This window comes from Carassius carassius, chromosome 5, assembly GCF_963082965.1.
Source record: "Carassius carassius chromosome 5, fCarCar2.1, whole genome shotgun sequence".
Taxonomy (NCBI): domain Eukaryota; kingdom Metazoa; phylum Chordata; class Actinopteri; order Cypriniformes; family Cyprinidae; genus Carassius; species Carassius carassius.
The window spans coordinates 32,578,887-32,597,005 of record NC_081759.1 but is presented as its reverse complement, the minus strand read 5'-3'; the positions used below and the strand labels follow the sequence as shown (position 1 = coordinate 32,597,005).

The following is an 18,119-nucleotide window of genomic DNA, read 5'->3' as shown; positions in this document are numbered from 1 at the left end:
GGCAAGTGAGGGATAGACATCCATCTATCTCTGTCTATCTGTCTGTCTGTCTTAATTTTATCTCACCAAATTTGATTCCATTTAACAGGACAATAAAAGTGCTGTAAAATATTGTAAGAATATTTTTTAGAAGTTTAGAATTTGTGGGTTATCTGTATGTCTTCTACATTAAGCTGTATTATTCCTTTAATCAAAAACAAAAAACAAAAAGAAAAAAAAACTATTGAAAAGATTATTCAAAGCAATCACACATGCTGCAAGGGAAGTATTAGGGTACATTTCCCTCTCCATTCCCAACACCAGATTAGTCTAACGTAGAAAAAGTGAATATGATATTGAGGTTATCACAACAGTATGTGTACTCGCCATAGATGATGTAGGGCGTCGTTTGAACGCGAGTTACCCCGTTGGTTTCACCGAAAATAACCCGAGCACTGCAGCATCAGCAGCAGCCGATGCGCAGGTGCCGCCTTTAAAGAGACCGCGCACTCGAGTTTCCCGTCCTGCTGGGTAGGCTGTAATTTCCCTTTGTTTAAGTTTTTTGTCTCCGTTATCTCCATCCCCACCCGTTTCTTTGCTTCCCTCCAAAGCAGTCTCACAGGAAATGGGTTCTAAATTTAGTTTTAACATACGCTTTGATCCTTTTGAAAACAGACTATTATCAGAAAAGGTTTGCTATTTGACCTGCACGAAAAATTCTGATATCTATATATGGACATACAGAATACGGAGATCTCCGAGCAGGCAATTAAAGACACTGTTGCACCTGGTTGAATTTTCTCTTGGATCATGGGAAACCTGAGATCTCCACCTGTCCCGTGACCATAACATGGCATCAGGCCAGCCCTGCCCTCACTTCCTGCAGAGGGCTTTGTAATATAATGGAAACAACACACAACCCAGTAAGCCTTGCGCGTCCACCATCACAAATAAACCAAACACAGTAATTGATTAATCAGTAATTGAATTTATAAATCTTATTTTTGGCGGGAAATGGGCATTCCCAAAACTTCTTGCGCGAACCACAACATTTAGACTACGTTTTATTTAGGAAAGGCTTATTCTCTTTTTCTTTTGTTTTTGTTGTCAGTTGTGTAGATACTTTTAAGTGTTTTATGGTGTTTATTGTTTATGTCATTATTTTAGTCTCTTGTGTGTTTATGTGACCAACGCTGATTTGCAATTCTTATTTGTTGGCTATATTAGTTATTGCAACCACAGTTGCAAGAATTAACCACAAATGTATCCCCCAAACAATTTACAGCGCAGAATCTTGCTGTTATTATTATTATTTTTTTTACATGTAGGCTAACCCTTAAACACAAGCAAAGCATCACGTTCAATATATCGCAACTACTTTAATCGACCTCCAGTGTAAAACGGGCTTTTTATCTCGGACAAGAGCAGTTACGCCCAGTGCCACAGATCGCCGGGCGTGCAAGGGGTCCTCTGTTTCACACTGCGGTGCAGCATCCGGAGGACCGGCAGGATGAGCACAGCTCCTCTCAACACGGCTCCATGCGCCTACTGGATGACTGTTAACGCGCAGTGATCGACTCACGGTTTGCCCTTCCGTCAGCTGTCCGAAATGAAACTTCTGGTTTAACACGGATGCTGCATATTTTTAATTATGCACAACTGTTATGTTTGTATTGGATAGGAATCGTCATAGTATCTTTCAAAGGGACGCTATGAATGTGAGGTGTAGCGGCTTTCTGAAGGAGAAGAGCATCCTCTCCGTCACCGGTGAGCGGGATCGGGCGTGTAACGGAGCATCTTTTTTCTCAGCTGGACTCCTGTTGCAGAACACTGTATGTGTACATATCATGCTCTTGAGCTCAAAGTAATGAATTGGATATTTTTATAAGGAAACACAAAGCCAGAGAGACTCGACGCGTCAAAAAGAAAAAAAAAAGTAGGTGTCATGTCATCCTGAGTCTGGGTGCAGATATATTAGTATCCAGTATAAACACACTAGCTTGTGGTTTGCATGCTTGTGATGTAATTGACAGGGCATGTATTCTAAACATAAAATAACAAGGTATAACGCACCGGTGATGAATGTGAAAGGTTACATTTTCATCTTCAATCTCTATTCTGTATTTATGAAAATATTGTTGCCTCATAAGTGCCCATTGTGTATTCTGTCTAATATCTGTGCTGGGAAGTGGAGTAAGTGAAGGGATACTATGACCTTTCTCTGACAGATCATAGAGCAGCCAGACTGGGTTTTAAAGGGTTTTCATTACTGGTTCTAAACCCTCAATGTTGCAGTTTTTTGTATATTTTTCTCATTTAACACAACTGCTTGATATCATCAGCTCATTATTAGCAGAGGCTCTGATACCTACATTGGGTGTGTCAGATGAGGGAGACATTACAAATGTGTCCTTGAGGTATATTAGAACTAGGATGGAAATCCACTGCTCAGAAAACATAGCCTTTCTTAGACTGATCAGAAAAGACAAGTGTTTCATTACCTGTGGTCAAGAGAGCAGTATAATTTATCTTAATCAGTAACATGCCTCAATCTTGTAGTTCTATATCCCTTTATAGAAATGTATAAATCCCAACCTGGTCATACCGTTGTCTGGTTTAAGAGGTGCTTTGGGTACTTGAGCAGTTTGGCCAAAGTAGGAGACCATCTTAAACCAGTTAAGACCAGCAGTCTAGCTTAAATATTTGTAAATACAGTTTTCAGGACAGCTGTCTTGAAGATGAATCACTTGAATATGAATGGGGCCACTGAGGATTAAGTGCAGGTCCATCAATCAAAATGATCACCCAGTATGATTGATTCAATGAATTTTTGGTCCACTATATTGGTGTACTGTTGTGCCTTGAATCATAATGGACAATAAACTGAGAAATACTTAATGGAATATACCATACTGACATACAAGCGCTTTAACCTTATAAATGGCTAGCTGGCAACAGTGAAAACATTGTTTTTTTAGAAAGGCAGGGTTCTATCAAGCACAGCACCCGAACTGGTTTAGAAGCTTCTGCAGCCTAAGTGCATTCTCATTGACGTGAAATACAATAACTTTTATGACAGCATTGCTGTCAGTGCTGTTAGTACCTCTGTTGCTCGGTGCAATGTTTTCCAGTATCTGTCATTGAATCTGAGTGGTGATTTTAAATTATTAACTATTATTCTTGCAGAAATGCATTTGTGTTCTGCATTTTGTGTAATGCAATTCTTGTATGATGTAGACTTATAAAATTACTGTTGCACTCTGTTGCAGATTCTTTATTGGCATCTTTGTTTCTATGAAGAACCTCTATACCTTTCCATTGCACAAAAAGGTTATTTATAGTTTATTTAGGCTATTAAAAGATCTTGATAAACTGATTCTTTAAAGATATAATTTTATTATATTTGTGTACACTGTGTGTGTGTGTGTGTGTGTGTGTGTGTGTGTGTGGTATTTTCGTATTCTATGTCATTTAGAAAGTTCATGTGAATCAGAACTATACTGTTGTCAGGTTGTAATCGGATCCTTACTCCTCACAGAATTTCTGGAATTACAACCTCAGCCTTCCCACATCCAGCAGGAAAATGTGAGAATCCAACTAAATCTAAATTGGAGGATAATTCTATAAGAATCATAAGATTATCTAAATAAAAAAAAGGACATATTGTACTCAGGAAAGCTTTGCATTCCAGTTGAAATGTTGAGAGCTTCCCCCAGAAAAGTGAAAAAAGTTTTCCATCAAAGCTTCAAACCCTGGCATCAAATTTCATAGGCTTCAAGAGTAATTACTCCACCACTATCTGAAACTGTCTCCAAGTGCATAACTATTATGTCTGAGCAGATGCTTTCTCTGTCACTGATTGTACGCTCAAAATAACATCTTTCTAGATGGTCTGGGGGTAATATTGTTAGTGTCCTTATGCCATTCAACTGGCCTAATTTAAAACGCTTCATTAAAACAGAATGTAATGTGGTGAGAAGAATGAGTGAATGTTCATACAGAATGATGACCACCCTGAATGTTTCCATTCAAGAGGCAGAATAATTTAGCTACCTTTCTTTTCCTCCTTTTCTCTGAGCTCCAGCTCAACCTTACATGTGTATCACAAACTCAAAGCGGGAAATTACACACCACTCATCAAATATATATTCTCCCCTGCAAGTATATGTGTGAACAGATTGCATTTTAGGTAGATTTGATTGCAGATAGTTTAGTTTTTATTCTTATTATTCTGTACAAATGTGCCATTATTACAAATCATAACAATTTTCTCATTTTCTTTCACTGAATCCTCCCACATCTCCCAGGCTCTTGGTATGGCTGCGAAGTCCTTAGAGCCGGGGTCTGTTTCCATTCCCATGGAGGAGACCAAGCACGCGGGAGGAGCTCCTCCAGATGCTGCCATGCTGACCCACCTGAAGAAGGTGGAGAACCATATCACAGAGGCACAGAGGTTTTCTCACCTGCCTCAACGTTCAGCAGTGGACTTGGAGTTTACAGAGCTCTCCTACACCATCTGTGAGGGCCCCTGTTGGAGGAGGAGAGGTAATACATGAATCCTCATGATGAAGCTTATGTGATGATTACAGTAAAGTGAAGCTTAAACTTGGAAGCATAGCTGAAAGTAAGTGATTGTAGAATTGATATAATTTTTTATCTTTGCCAAGTCGTAACTTATTCAGTTTAATACAATATGAGATTTCTATTGAGTTGGAAATCAGTATTGACAAATAATTTCCTTGTACTGGCTTTAAGTGCAAAAGTGATCCAGTGATTTACTGTATTTATCACTTCCAACCCTTTCCAGAGATGATAAACTACAAAAAAATAAAATAAAACGGAGCTAAAATTCTGCAAGAAATCAAACATAAAATACTGTTCTGACAACTTATTTATGTGGTTGTCTGTTGCTAAACATTTATAATGTCAGATATCAAGATACTTTTAAATAAATATATTCACGGCTCTCTGGGATACTTAAATCTGATTGGCTGATTGGTCCATGGCAATGCCAGCTCATCCGGGTAATAAAACCATGCTACTTTCACACTGTGGATTTGCACATTTTTGTTTCATACAAATGCTACTTTGCTATCTCAGTTATCTCAGCTGTATCTCAACTGCAATTGTAAAATGACCTAGTTCACCCAAAAATTCTGTCATTAATTACTCATCCTCAATTTTTGATGAAATCTGTGAGCTTTCTGACCTTAGACAGCAGTGCAACTGACACATGGAAGGCCCAGAAGGATAGTAGGGACATCATTAAACCAAAATCAGTGATTCAGTCATAATGTTATGAAGCTACGATAATACTTTTTATGCACAAAGAAAACGAGAGTACCACGATGCATTGTTGGAAAAAAACATTATTTCTGTTTTCTTTGTACTCAAACAAGTTTTCTTGTAGCTTCATAGCATTACAGATTTTAGCATTATAGCATTATTATGAACAACTGATGTCACATGGAATATTTTAATGATATCCTTACTACTTTTAAACATGTCATTTGCGTGGCTGTCTATGCAGGATCAGAAAGCTTTCAGATTTTATCAAAAAATCTTCATTTGTTTTCTGAAGATGAGCGAAGGTCTTATGGGTTTGCAATGACATGAGGGTGAGTAATTGTGGTGAGTGGGGCGGGGCCGAGGGACGTGGGAACAAGGAGTGAGGCCGGCAATGATCGGGCAAATCAGTGACACCTGCGACCCACCGCCGGTCTCGAGTCCCACGTAGGATATGGAAGGATATAAAACTGGAGCGACGACAGTGAAGGACGAGAGAGGACCAGGCCTGGGCTTTTAGTTGTGTTTTGGTTTTTATTTGAGCGCACCAGTCGTCCGTGAGGGGCTGGTGCGCTGTTTTGTGTTTATTTTTGTAATTAAAATGTTATTTGATTGTCCGCCGGTTCCCGCCTCCTTCTTCCGGATGATTACGAAGGTTTTAATTCATTACAGTAATAATGACAGAATTTTCATTTTTGGGTGAAGTATGCCTTTAAGGAGTTTATTGTAATATCGTTACACTGTTCATCTAGTTGCTAGTTTGTGGATTGTACTGGACAAGAGGAAGCGTTTATATAATTTACAGGTAAGGTTATAAAATAATTGAAACTCAGATTAATATTTTATACCCTCTTTTTTTGTTTGCTTGGTGAGTTGGCGCATCAGTGTCATAATAACCCTGCCAAGGGTTTATTTTGCAATATCGACCAGATAGCTATATGTAATTTCTTAGCACTCCAAACTCACTACACACAAACACACATATACTCGGGAGTAATACTATTAGAACCTCACACACTCCATCCTGTGTCCTGGACTGTAGAGTGCTGTCCTCAGCAGACTTAAGATATAGTAAATAATTCACTTCCCCAGACAGCATGCCGCTCAGCTGTCTGCTGCCTAGCCTATCTAAACCTGCCCAGGATGAAATCAGCCCACACACATATGCTAAAACACACTTTATTGATAAGGACACTCTTTTTCCCCTCTGGCTTCAGTGATTCATGGTACATGGGGTTTTTGCACTGCAGCATAGGCTGGTATTTGATTGCCGTATAAGACTAGATAGGTTTTTCTATGTATCACACAAGATAAGATAAGAGAGAGAACTGGCTATCAGCAATAGAATATCCATTAATGTCATACAAATGCTTGATTGACACACCTTGGGGAGCTACATTGAGAACTATGCAGAATTTTAACATAGCTAAGGACAAGTTGAGGAGCAGTTTATGATTGCAGGAGAAATGTTTTGTGTTTAAATGCTCAATGGTCTGGAAATAGGCTCATGGAAGTTATTCAAATTATCTTTAAATTATTTTCACAGTACTTATTGTTTATCTATAGAATTATTATTGCTACCTATTTTACCAGCTCATGGAACTTCAGTGCATACCAGAGAAATCTTGCAACGTCTTTGTCTTCTCCTGTCTTTCTCTTTCTCTTTCTGCTCCATGTATTTTATCCAGTAAGCAGCATGGAAAAGCTGGTGCAGTGCTGTGTTAATGCTGGTGAATGATGACTATTGCATGCACAGCAGTTCCTATAGCTTCATATCCTCCAGCATGCTGAGCTCCACCAACACATACCCACATATGCACACACGTGGCACAAACCAAGCACACACAAGACAGATGTATTATAAAGTCTTGCAGGTGCACACATGTGCCCTTACTAAATGGAAGAAGGCGAATCATGCAGTGGAGATCTCTCTCCTGAGAATTGTATATGCTCCTTATGTTTAAATGGTGTACCTCATTACGCTGTGAGTTAGCACTTCATATATTAGTATGCCATTCTTTTATCATTACCTCATACTTCATCATACAGTCCCTTTGCTTTTCAATTTTTTAAGAAACAAGCTTTTTCATGTGCAATTTATGTATTAGCAGTTATACATGGATGATTTCAATCTGAGACCAGTATAAACCAGCTTGAACTGGCATTGATATTTATATGAACTGAAATGCATTTACTTGAATGCTAGATCTAATTGATGATCCATAGTTACTATTTTGTTTTGCTACATTTCATTGCTGTGCAGTCTAGGCATGTAGGAGATTTCATTGTAAAGGACGTATTGTTCCTCTTTAAGTAATGCTCTAAGCTCTGCATGATAATGTATGTGAGTACAAGCAGAGCAGATAGCTTAAGTTATGTTCAGGCTGATGGTTTTGTTTTTGATGGATGAATATAAGCTGTGTGTGGCTTTCCTGCCATTTAACCCTCCTCCTTAGATGTCATAGTGCCTCTTCGTCTCTGTTTTCCCTCTCCCAGCCTCTCATCTGTATTGATCCGTCTCTGTTGTTGTTGATTTTCTGTATAACATTTGGCCCCTCTTTCTCCACTTTGTCTCTCCCTCTGGATGCCTGTCACCTGTCATATTTTATCTGCCCTATCTTCCTGCAATTTCTTATCCCTTGTTCTGTTCCTCCTCTCTTACTGCTTTTGAAACCTGTCGAGTCATAAATATTCTGCATTTTGGATGGTTGCCTTGTTCTGAACCTGTGGGGAGTAGCATATATGGCTTGCACAGATGTTATGCAATACCAGTGCATATGCAAAAAGCTCAGTGGTAGAGTTAGAGTGGTAAAGTTAGAGTTACGGGTAATGCACAGGGCTGCTAACAATCTGCTCTGTGACTATTGTGCTTTTCAACACTGATCTCATGGATCTCCAGAGAGACTGTCCTTGTACTTTAGCAGCTAATAACCCAAAGACATTCTTGTAGCCCACAAGATATTTTATTCAGTTTGAGATCAATGCATCTATTTTAAACATATACCACCTTCAGACTTTTTACTTGTTTGTTCTAATGCAGAATATGTGATTTTGTACGTTTGCTTGAGGGTGTAAATTATATAGAAGAATTCTATCATATTCTATCATGTTCAGTTGATTCAGTGTCTCAGTTATTGGCACTCAAAGCCTGCAGTTTATATATCAATGTTACATCTTTCGCAAAATCAGAGCAAATTATTCATATTTAAAAGTGAGTATTTGTCATGCATTTTATTTTACTTGGACAATTGTCTCAATTATTCTCACACAAGCGGATTAACCATATGAGTAATTTCCATATGAGTAATTTTTTGTAGGTTTTAGGTCAATTTAAGGAGGCCCACACATGATGTGTGGAGAAATAAAAAACAAGATATTTTTTTCTGCACATCATGTGTGAGGCTCCATAGTTACCTGCTCCATGTAGAATTGTATGTTTTAAAAAATGTTGGTTCCACTTTATTTTAAGATCCAATTCTCGCTTTTAACAAACCATTAACTACGACTTTTGCCTCGATAAACTCCTAATTTGCTGCTTATTAATAGATAGTAAGGTAGTTGTTAAGTTTAGGTATTGGGTAGGAATAGGGATGTAGTAACCAATGCCTTAGATGGAGAAGAGGGTGAATGCATGAGTAGATTGATGCTCAGGTTACACATTGTCATGTAGCATGCACACATGTAGCAAAATCTAAAGAAGAATTATTAGTTACAGGATGCAGGGCATATAATTTGTGGATGGGTTATCGGCATTTAATACTCATGCATGCCACAGATCATTGATATGCAGAGATGCGTACAGGAAATTATAGGGCGATGTGGGGTGTTGGCCCTGTCATTCGCTTTTGTTTTCTTTTTTTCAATACTTTCTTTTTACTTTTGCATAATTTCTTCCATGATGCAAACATAGAAAAAAGGATGGAAAAATGCAAGGAGGAAGATAGAGAGCAATTGGAGCACTTCACTAATGACTCGAGGATGTGACTGAAATATATTGATGCAGATAATTTGGAAGACAACACATATAATATATACTAGGGATCTTCATGGACATTTGTAGTCCTGTGAGGGTCTGGGCATTTACTGTAATGGCTCCTGTTTAATCTCAAACTATTTATTTATTTTTTAATGTGCTGGATTTTTTTCAAATAAAAATAAAACTACTAATTGAACATAAATACAGTATTAAGTTGAATTCAAGTAAAGCTGAAAAGGTTAAAGCTACATAAAACTTCAGCAGTAACATTTAAATATCAGGTAAAATTTGGGGTCAGTAAGATTTTTTTAAAGGAGTCTCTTATGGTCACAAAAGCTGCCTTTCTTAAATAATAAGAAATATGTTTACAGTTTAAAAATAACTGTTTTCTATTTTAATGTATTTCAAAGTAAATAATATTTAAGATATATTTATTAATGTATTTATTTATATTTACTTATTCTTTTGTTACCTACATCAAGTAACAATTTTAGTGTATTATACTGTACTACAAAAGATAAATTCCATTCATTGATGTTTTTTACTCTGCGGTGTTTGATCTGGTTATTGGTGTAAGTAATTGCATGATTCATTATTATATGATAACACATTATGGTTTTGACATGAAATGAATCAATGCCATTTTTCCCCCAATGTAAATAGTTATAATTAGCAGCACAGTTGGATGATGGTTTAACTTGTAATTATTTTATTGTGTTGTTTAAATAATTTTATGGGACATAACTTGAGGGTTACTATTTTTCTAGACTGCATAATAAAAGTTCTTTGAGTGCAAAGTACTTCATTGGAGTTCCATCAAATAGCTCAAATGTTATGTTAGAATTATATGTTTATCATTATACTGCAGTGTTTTATCAAGCCTATACGAGTATGATGCCAGCTAACTCTGTCATGCATCTAATTTGGCAGCTGGTAGCTCTAACTCTAATGAACATGATGTACCCAAAATAATGTGTGCAGGATTTAAGGCCCTCCTGAAATGTCTTTCTGGAAAATTCTGCAGTCGGGAGCTCATCGGAATCATGGGACCCTCGGGGGCCGGCAAGTCCACTCTCATGAACATTCTTGCCGGCTACAGGTAAGCGTGCATGTATGCATAAATAAAGAAATGTTCCAGAATTTGCCTTTCTTTTTATACTCATCAATTTATCTGTCCCGCCTCCTTTCTTTCGGCAGAGAGACAGGCATGAAAGGTCAAATCCTGGTAAACGGGCGACCCCGTGACCTCCGCACCTTCAGAAAAATGTCGTGTTACATCATGCAAGATGACATGCTACTGCCACATCTAACTACACGAGAGGCAATGATGGTATGTGTCTGCGTGTTAACACGAGAAGTTTTCTATCATATGTTAATGATCAGTTGGCAGCGCTCTATACTTGATTCTGATTGGTCAGTCGCTGCCATCTGTGGACAAACATTTGTTAAATAATCACTAAACTCTCCTTCTCTCAGATAATTCTGTAACTTCAACTCAAATCAATATTTTATGGACACTCATTTGGTCATTATCACAACCTAATCTCCTCCAGGGTGACATTTTTTATGAAAATGACTAGTTGATTTTACAATGTCCCTTATTTACCGTAACCTTTCATTTTTGTTTAGGTTTCAGCTAACCTTAAACTTAACGAAACCATGGAAGTGAAAAAAGAACTGGTAAGTTTTTTTTAAGTATTACTTTACTGCATGTGCAGAAAATATTTTTTCTGATAGGAAATTTTAAAAACTGTTGTTATACGGGGAAAATGTATTTATGCGTTTTTCAGCCAAATAATGATATAATGTGTGACAGGTGAATGAGATCCTCACAGCATTAGGACTGCAGGAGTGCGCTCACACTCGCACCATTTCTCTGTCTGGTGGCCAGTGTAAACGGTTGGCTATTGCTCAGGAGCTGGTCAATAACCCACCTGTCATGTTTTTTGATGAACCCACCAGGTAACCATTAATTAACCATAATCCTTTCAAAATTTGATGTTTGCAGTAATATTGCTCCTTTGCAAAACATTTTCGTTTAATATCACTAAACGTGCATGTGTGTTTGTCTCTGTGTGTTAGTGGCCTAGACAGTGCATCCTGTTTCCAGGTAGTGTCCTTAATGAAATCTCTGGCTCAAGGAGGTAGAACCATCATCTGTACCATCCACCAGCCAAGTGCTAAACTATTTGAAATGTTTGACAAGGTAACTGCTGTATTTTAAAATGATACTGTATTGTGAAAATGTATTTCTGGGTTGAAGGACATATTAAGTGTGTGAGGATGTTAATGTGTTTATGTTCTTGTTTAATAGTTGGTCTGTTCTTCTTTGTAGCTTTATATCCTGAGTCAAGGTCAGTGTATATATAAAGGAACAGTACCGTACCTTATTCCCTACCTGAAAAACCTTGGACTCCACTGTCCTACGTACCACAATCCTGCAGACTTTAGTAGGTTGACTGTATATACTATATATATATATATATATATATATATATATATACACACACACACTGGGGGCATGGTACATATGAATGTGGATGTATGTACAAATATGTGTGCATGTGTGTATATATGCATATGTATATACACGTGTGTTTATTTATATTTGTGTATATGTATTGATATGTATGTGTAAGCATACAGTTACACACTGTAGAATATGTTCGATATGTTTATGTTAAATGTATGATTTCTCTTCCCCCTCATGTTAAAATCATTCTACATTCATTTGTTAACCCTTTTATATATATATATATATATATATATATATACAGTTGTGCTTATAAGTTTCCATACCCCTTGCAGAAAGTGCAAAATTGTAATAATTGAAATAAAATTCAATGAAGTGAAGTGAGGCAAAGTATGGTGACCCATACTCTGAATTTGTACTAAGCCATCCAAGTGCACAGACATACACCGTGTACACAAACCCAGAACAGTGGGGAGCCATATTGCTGCACTGCTTAGGGAGCAGTTGGGGGATTCAGTGGCTTTATCAAGGGTCTCACCTCAGTCGTGGTATTGAGGGTGGGAGAGAGCGCTGGTTTTTCACTCCCCCCACTGACAATTCCTGCTGGTCCTGTGACTCGAACCCACAACCTTTGGGTTACAAGTCTATAACCATTAGACCACGACTTTTCACATAACAAATGTTTATATACATCAGAGATATCATCTCAGCTAACCATCGAAAAATTCTCTGCTTTGTGACTGGATACCCTTTGGTGAGGGTGCCAAAGCATAAAAAGAGTTGTTCTGACTGCCTGAATAGGGCGGAATGCTCAATATAAATTTTCAGTGCCCTAACAGGGCAGAGAAGGTTAAGCTCTTGTTCCAACACCGAAGAAGGAAGCACAGAGAATAATAACATGTGCTTTTTAACATGTGCACCAGGCGGAGAAGACTAACCATTTAGGGTCATAGAGGTGTCTCATGAACAGGGCTGTAGCCTATGATATAGTATTCAGGACACTTTTGGGAAGATCTGCTGATTCCCATCAAGAGCCCAGAGGTGCAGAGCCCACAGCTCAGGCTGGGGCTGCCAAATCTTCCTGTTCGCCTGAGAGAGAAGGCCCTGCTTCAGGGGAAGGTGTTGTGTTCCCTGATTCGCCTGATTACCTGAGGGATCAGAGCGATCGGAGGAAAGGTCTATAGGAGGAGGTTGAGCCAGTCATAGGCCAATGCATCATCGCTCTTTGAAAAATAAATAAGGCAGTGAGAGTTCAGAGATTGTCCTGCACTGCTTGGAGGGGTGAGCGACCTTCTCTTTCCATCCGATGGCATTGGGCAAAAAGAGGTGTATGGCCACTGGCTCATCCAGAGGGGGCAGCTTTTAATAGCTCTTTCATTTTCTTCAGCACTGTCGACTGAGAAGAGTGCAGCTGAATAGGAAGCCAAGAAGGGAGTGTGCCATGATTTCATAAGCTCATCATGGACTTCCAAAAAGAATGGTGAGGCTCACTGACGAGGGGCCTGATTGTGCCCTGAGTCCCTCTGTCCCACTGTTTTTTCCTCACAGGTCCATGGGAGGAAGAATACGGGAGAGCGCAAGGGGCAGAGTCACTCTCTGAAATGAAAGATATCCAAGCACGCAGAGAGTCGAGACTCATGTTCACCCAATGTGAACAATCCATATCGATCAGAGCGGCTTCTGCTTAGGACTTTCCCAGACAGGAAAAGTCCTGCATGAGCTGCAATGACAGCACCGCATTTGCAACAATGCCTCTTGCTCTTTACAATTTTTTTTTAGTTTAGAATAGGCAAATCAGCTTCTTGTCTGCAGCGAGGCATGTCAACGGTGAGGGGAAGATCATTGTCATTGTAGGAGAATTGATCTGAGATCCTATGGCGAAATGCCTGCTTATATAGCCAGATGCCCCCAACCCCAATTCTGGTGGGCTCCGGCAGGTATTTCAGAACATTATTGTTTTTACTGTATTTTGATCACATAAATGCGGCCTTGTTGGGCATAAGAGATTTCTGTCAGAAATATGTAGAAATCATACCAACCCAAACTTTTGAAGAGTACAGTCTTCCAATTTAGTTTTATTCATAATTGTTATTGATTGATTCACTGATTATAATGTAATATTAGTATATTGTATCCTCTCAGGGCTTTCAAAGATTTCTTTATTATTTTTGGCTCCACTTGTTTATTAGTCAATCATTCAGCATGTGTATGAGTTATTTTGTCTCTCTGCTGGAAGTAATCGAGGTCGCCTCAGGAGAGTATGGTGATCTTAACCCGGTGCTCTTTGAGGCCGTTCAGGGAGGCCTATGTTCAGGAGGAAGCAAGAAGAATTCCAGTGACAAGAATGACGCCACCACATCATGTCCCTCCCAGTGTTATAATGTGAGCAATGGACACAAACTCTCACCTACAAAATCCATCTGTCTATCAATCTCTGACCCACTCAACTCTGCATTCATACAGGATTCAGGCTACATTGAGAAACACACTTTTGCCACCAGTACTCTCACACAGTTCTGCATCCTCTTCAAGAGAACCTTCATCACTATATGCAGGGACATGGTAAGAATTGTCCTCTATTGTTATTGGGTGTGCCTAATATATGAAATGCTAAAGAAATGTGTGTGTTCAGGTATTAACCCACCTAAGGGTGATGTCACACCTGTGTATTGGTGTGCTGATTGGTCTGCTGTACCTAAACATTGGGAATGATGCCAGTAAAGTGTTCAACAACACTGGCTTCCTGTTCTTCTCCATGCTGTTTCTCATGTTTGCTGCACTCATGCCCACCATCCTGACATGTAAGCCAATCTGTGTGTTTGGTTGTGTGTACTTGATTCTTTATGAGTATGGAAAATAGATTTGATATGAGTGATTAATAAATCTTTTTTGCTTTGTGATGGATTAGAAGTGCTTGTATTGGCTTGACTGAGACTTATGGTCTTTACAGAATCGGTGGAGTGGATTGAATTAAGCACTGATGAAATTATGTTTTTATCTTGCAGTTCCACTGGAGATGTCTGTGTTTATAAGGGAGCATCTTAATTATTGGTACAGTCTAAAGGCATATTACCTGGCCAAGACCATGGCTGACATTCCATTCCAGGTACTTCTGTTTCTGTGTCTTTACATGTTATAATGTTAAATCTAAGGGAGGATTGGAAAGACTTAAAAAGTTGGCATATATGGGGACGAACATTTCTAAATGTAGTAGGGACATGTCAGCCAATGCTTTACTGTGACTGTCCCACTTTTCAAATCATTCCATGTGCCCCAGGTAGAATCCAAATATCAGAACACGAGTTCTCCTCTGTCTCTGCCAGGTAATTTGTCCGATAATGTACTGCAGTATAGTGTACTGGATGACAGAGCAGCCTCCAGAGGCAGGCAGATATGTGCTCTTTATGGCCCTGTCCACCTCCACTGCCCTAGTGGCTCAGTCTCTGGGGCTTCTCATTGGAGCTGCATCCACCTCCCTACAGGTATACTTCAAACACTGGTGGTAACATTCAATAGTTTGGTGTCAGTAAGATTTTTCATGCTTTTTTTTATTTTATTGCTTATGCTCACCAAGGCTGTATTGATTTGATCAATAATACTGTAATAGTAATGTTGTGAAATAATATTGCAATTTAAAATAACAGTTATCTATTTTAATATTTTGAGTGTAATTTATTCCTATGATGGCAAAGCTGAATTTTTTTATTTTATTACTCCAGTCTAAAGTGTAACATTGTCCTTGAGAATTCATTCTGATATGCTGATTTGGTGCACAATATATATTTCTTTTTATCAGCAATGTAGATCCCCCCCAACAATATATATATATACAGTACAGACCAAAAGTGTGGAAACATTACTATTTTTAATGTTTTTGAAAGAAGTTTCTTCTGCTCATCAAGCCTGCATTTATTTGATCAAAAATACAGAAAAAAATTTAATATTGTGATATATTATTACAATTTAAAATAATTGTTTTTAAATTTATTATACTTTAAATGATCATTTATTTCTGTGATGCAAATCTGAATTTTTAGGATCATTATCACCTGATCCTTTAGAAATCATTCTAATATGATGATTCTTTATCAAAGTTGGAAACAGTTCTGGTGCTTAATATTTTTTCAGAACATGTGATACTTTTTTTGGATACTTTGATGAATAAAAAGTAAAAAAAAAAAAAAAAAAAAAAAAAGAAGCTATGTTTTTAAAATATAAATATTTTGTAATAACAATATACACTACTGGTCAGTAATTTGGGGTCAGTAAATTTTTTTCTTTCTTTTTTTTTATAAAATCAATACTTTTATTCAGCAAGGATGTGTTAAATTGATAAAAAAGTGATAGTAAAGAAAATATATTATTAGAATATATATTATTAGAATTTTTTTTTTTTTTTTTTGAATAAATGCAATTTTTTTTAACCTTTTATTTATCAAATATATTAGACAGCAGAACTGTTTCCAACACTCATAATAAATCAGAATATTAGAATGATTTCTAAATGATCATGTGATAGACTGGATGTTACATGTGACACTGAAGGCTGGAGTGATGATGCTGAAAATTCAGCTTTGCATCAAAGGAATATATATATTTTTTTTTAAGTATATTCAAATAGAAAACTATTATTTTAAGTTGTAATAATATTTCACAATATTAATGTTTTTTTCTGTATTTTTGATAAAATAAATGCAGGCTTGATGAGCAGAAGAAACTTCTTTCAAAAACATTAAAAATAGTAATGTTTCCAAACTTTTGGTCTGTACTGTATATATATATATATATATATATATATTCTTGTTGAATTGCATTTTTTGTGAAATATTTTAATAAAAACTGAAATACATTTTTCAGTATCCATGCTGAAAGAAGTGTGAATTAAAAAATAAAAAATAAATCTTACTCACATACTCAATATATATATATATATATATATATAAAAGGCTTGTAGTTAAAAAAGTGTATAGTTTAATCTGCTGTACCCTATAAATGTTTAATTATTCAAAGATGAAAATGTACCTGACCTGTATATATAGCACAGGGGTTTCAAATGGAAATCAAATAATTAATCGGTTTAATGAGTATTTTTATAACTCCAAACAGCCTTTAGACAACACAATTAGACTGTAATAACATTCAGTTTAAATGTATTGTTACTGCATTAAGCACAATTAATATTCTAATTTTTACAGCCTTAAAAATACATTAAGTAAAATTCCATCAAATTATCAAAAATAACCTCTAAATTGAAATCCACTGCTTTAACTCACATCAATGTCTTTTGCAATTTCAGGTTGCCACATTCGTAGGTCCGGTCTCTGCCATCCCAGTCCTTCTGTTCTCTGGCTTCTTTGTCAACTTTGACACTATCCCCAAATACCTTCAATGGAGCTCCTATGTGTCATATGTCAGGTAGGTCAAGAGCCATGACAATAACAATCCAAAGCAGGCAATCCTAATAAAAAAAAATCTTTCCCTGTACAGGTATGGTTTTGAGGGTGTGATCCTCTCCATCTATGGCATGAACCGCTCAGAGCTGGACTGTCCTGGCTTGGTGTGCAAGTTCCAGAAACCGGAGGAGGTGCTGCAGCTCCTGGATGTGGAGGATGCTAAGCTCTATGTGGATTTTATTGTTCTGGGGGTCTTCTTCTTAATTCTGAGACTTGCCACTTACCTAGTTCTGCGTTATAAAGTCAAGTCAGAACGTTAGGGCCAAACTCATCATAAGATATGCATTTAATTTCACATTATAAACTCTCATAAATGCACATAATGATCTTTTTGCAATGGACACAGAAGCCAATGCACATTGATTACAGGGCCATTGTTTGGCCATGCAAAATTTATCCTCAGTTTTTGTTACTTGAAATATATTTTTAATTTTCTAAGTAAATAATAGTAAATTAAAATAAATTTTTTTATTTTATTTCATCAAAATTTTTGAATGTATTCCATGCAGTAACATTGTAAATGCATTTTACCCATTACTGAACTTTGAAGCATGAGTCTCTATTGACAGGACTGGATGTATTTGTAATGACAATCCCATGACAGCTCCCAATAGCATGTGGATTAGCCAACAGCCAACATGCGAGTGTCTTTATACCATATTAAAGGATCATCACATTGTCTTTCTGTTAATGTATTTAATTCCGACTGAAGAACGTCATCAAAATGTGTTTTTGGGAGAGAGTGCACTGCATGCCTGGGGCACTTGAGGACATGCAAGCAGAAGAAGCAAGAAGTGTGCATGGAGCATTTGGGATATTACAAACTAAGAGAAATATTCGTCCAACCAGCGTATCTTCAATTCCATTTTTGTCTTCCCACAATCCACTGAATTTGAGGAGAATAACACCTTCTGCTGAATATTAAGACTTTCATGATCTCCCAAGGCAATTC

General features: G+C 37.4%; 1 protein-coding gene across 4 annotated transcripts; it reads left to right on the top strand.

Moving 5' to 3' along the window:
- The first annotated feature begins 1,002 nt into the window (after positions 1-1,002).
- Positions 1,003-17,848, top strand: LOC132141318 (ATP-binding cassette sub-family G member 4-like). 4 transcript variants are annotated; one of them, XM_059550726.1, is made up of 17 exons: positions 1,003-1,562; positions 1,661-3,115; positions 3,637-4,168; positions 4,287-4,524; positions 10,223-10,340; positions 10,439-10,571; positions 10,871-10,921; positions 11,058-11,203; positions 11,324-11,447; positions 11,577-11,691; positions 13,951-14,096; positions 14,178-14,276; positions 14,347-14,515; positions 14,720-14,820; positions 15,038-15,196; positions 17,011-17,129; positions 17,202-17,848. In XM_059550726.1, the coding sequence occupies exons 4-17, from the start codon at positions 4,296-4,298 to the stop codon at positions 17,425-17,427; spliced, it is 1,935 nt and encodes a 644-aa protein (XP_059406709.1). In that variant the 5' UTR covers positions 1,003-1,562; positions 1,661-3,115; positions 3,637-4,168; positions 4,287-4,295; the 3' UTR covers positions 17,428-17,848. The 4 variants fall into 4 exon arrangements, with proteins under 4 accessions (XP_059406709.1, XP_059406711.1, XP_059406708.1 ...); XM_059550728.1 differs by lacking the exon at positions 3,637-4,168 and having other exon boundaries at positions 1,661-1,746; XM_059550725.1 differs by having other exon boundaries at positions 1,003-3,115.
- The last annotated feature ends 271 nt before the right edge of the window (positions 17,849-18,119 follow it).

Bases quoted from the DNA above. Each gene is read 5' to 3' on its own strand.
- LOC132141318 (XM_059550728.1), top strand. From the start codon at position 4,296: ATGGCTGCGAAGTCCTTAGAGCCGGGGTCTGTTTCCATTCCCATGGAG. The intron at 14,277-14,346 runs GTAAGAATTGTC...GTGTGTGTTCAG, and splicing joins TCACTATATGCAGGGACATG to GTATTAACCCACCTAAGGGT. The intron at 17,130-17,201 runs GTAGGTCAAGAG...TTCCCTGTACAG, and splicing joins TCCTATGTGTCATATGTCAG to GTATGGTTTTGAGGGTGTGA.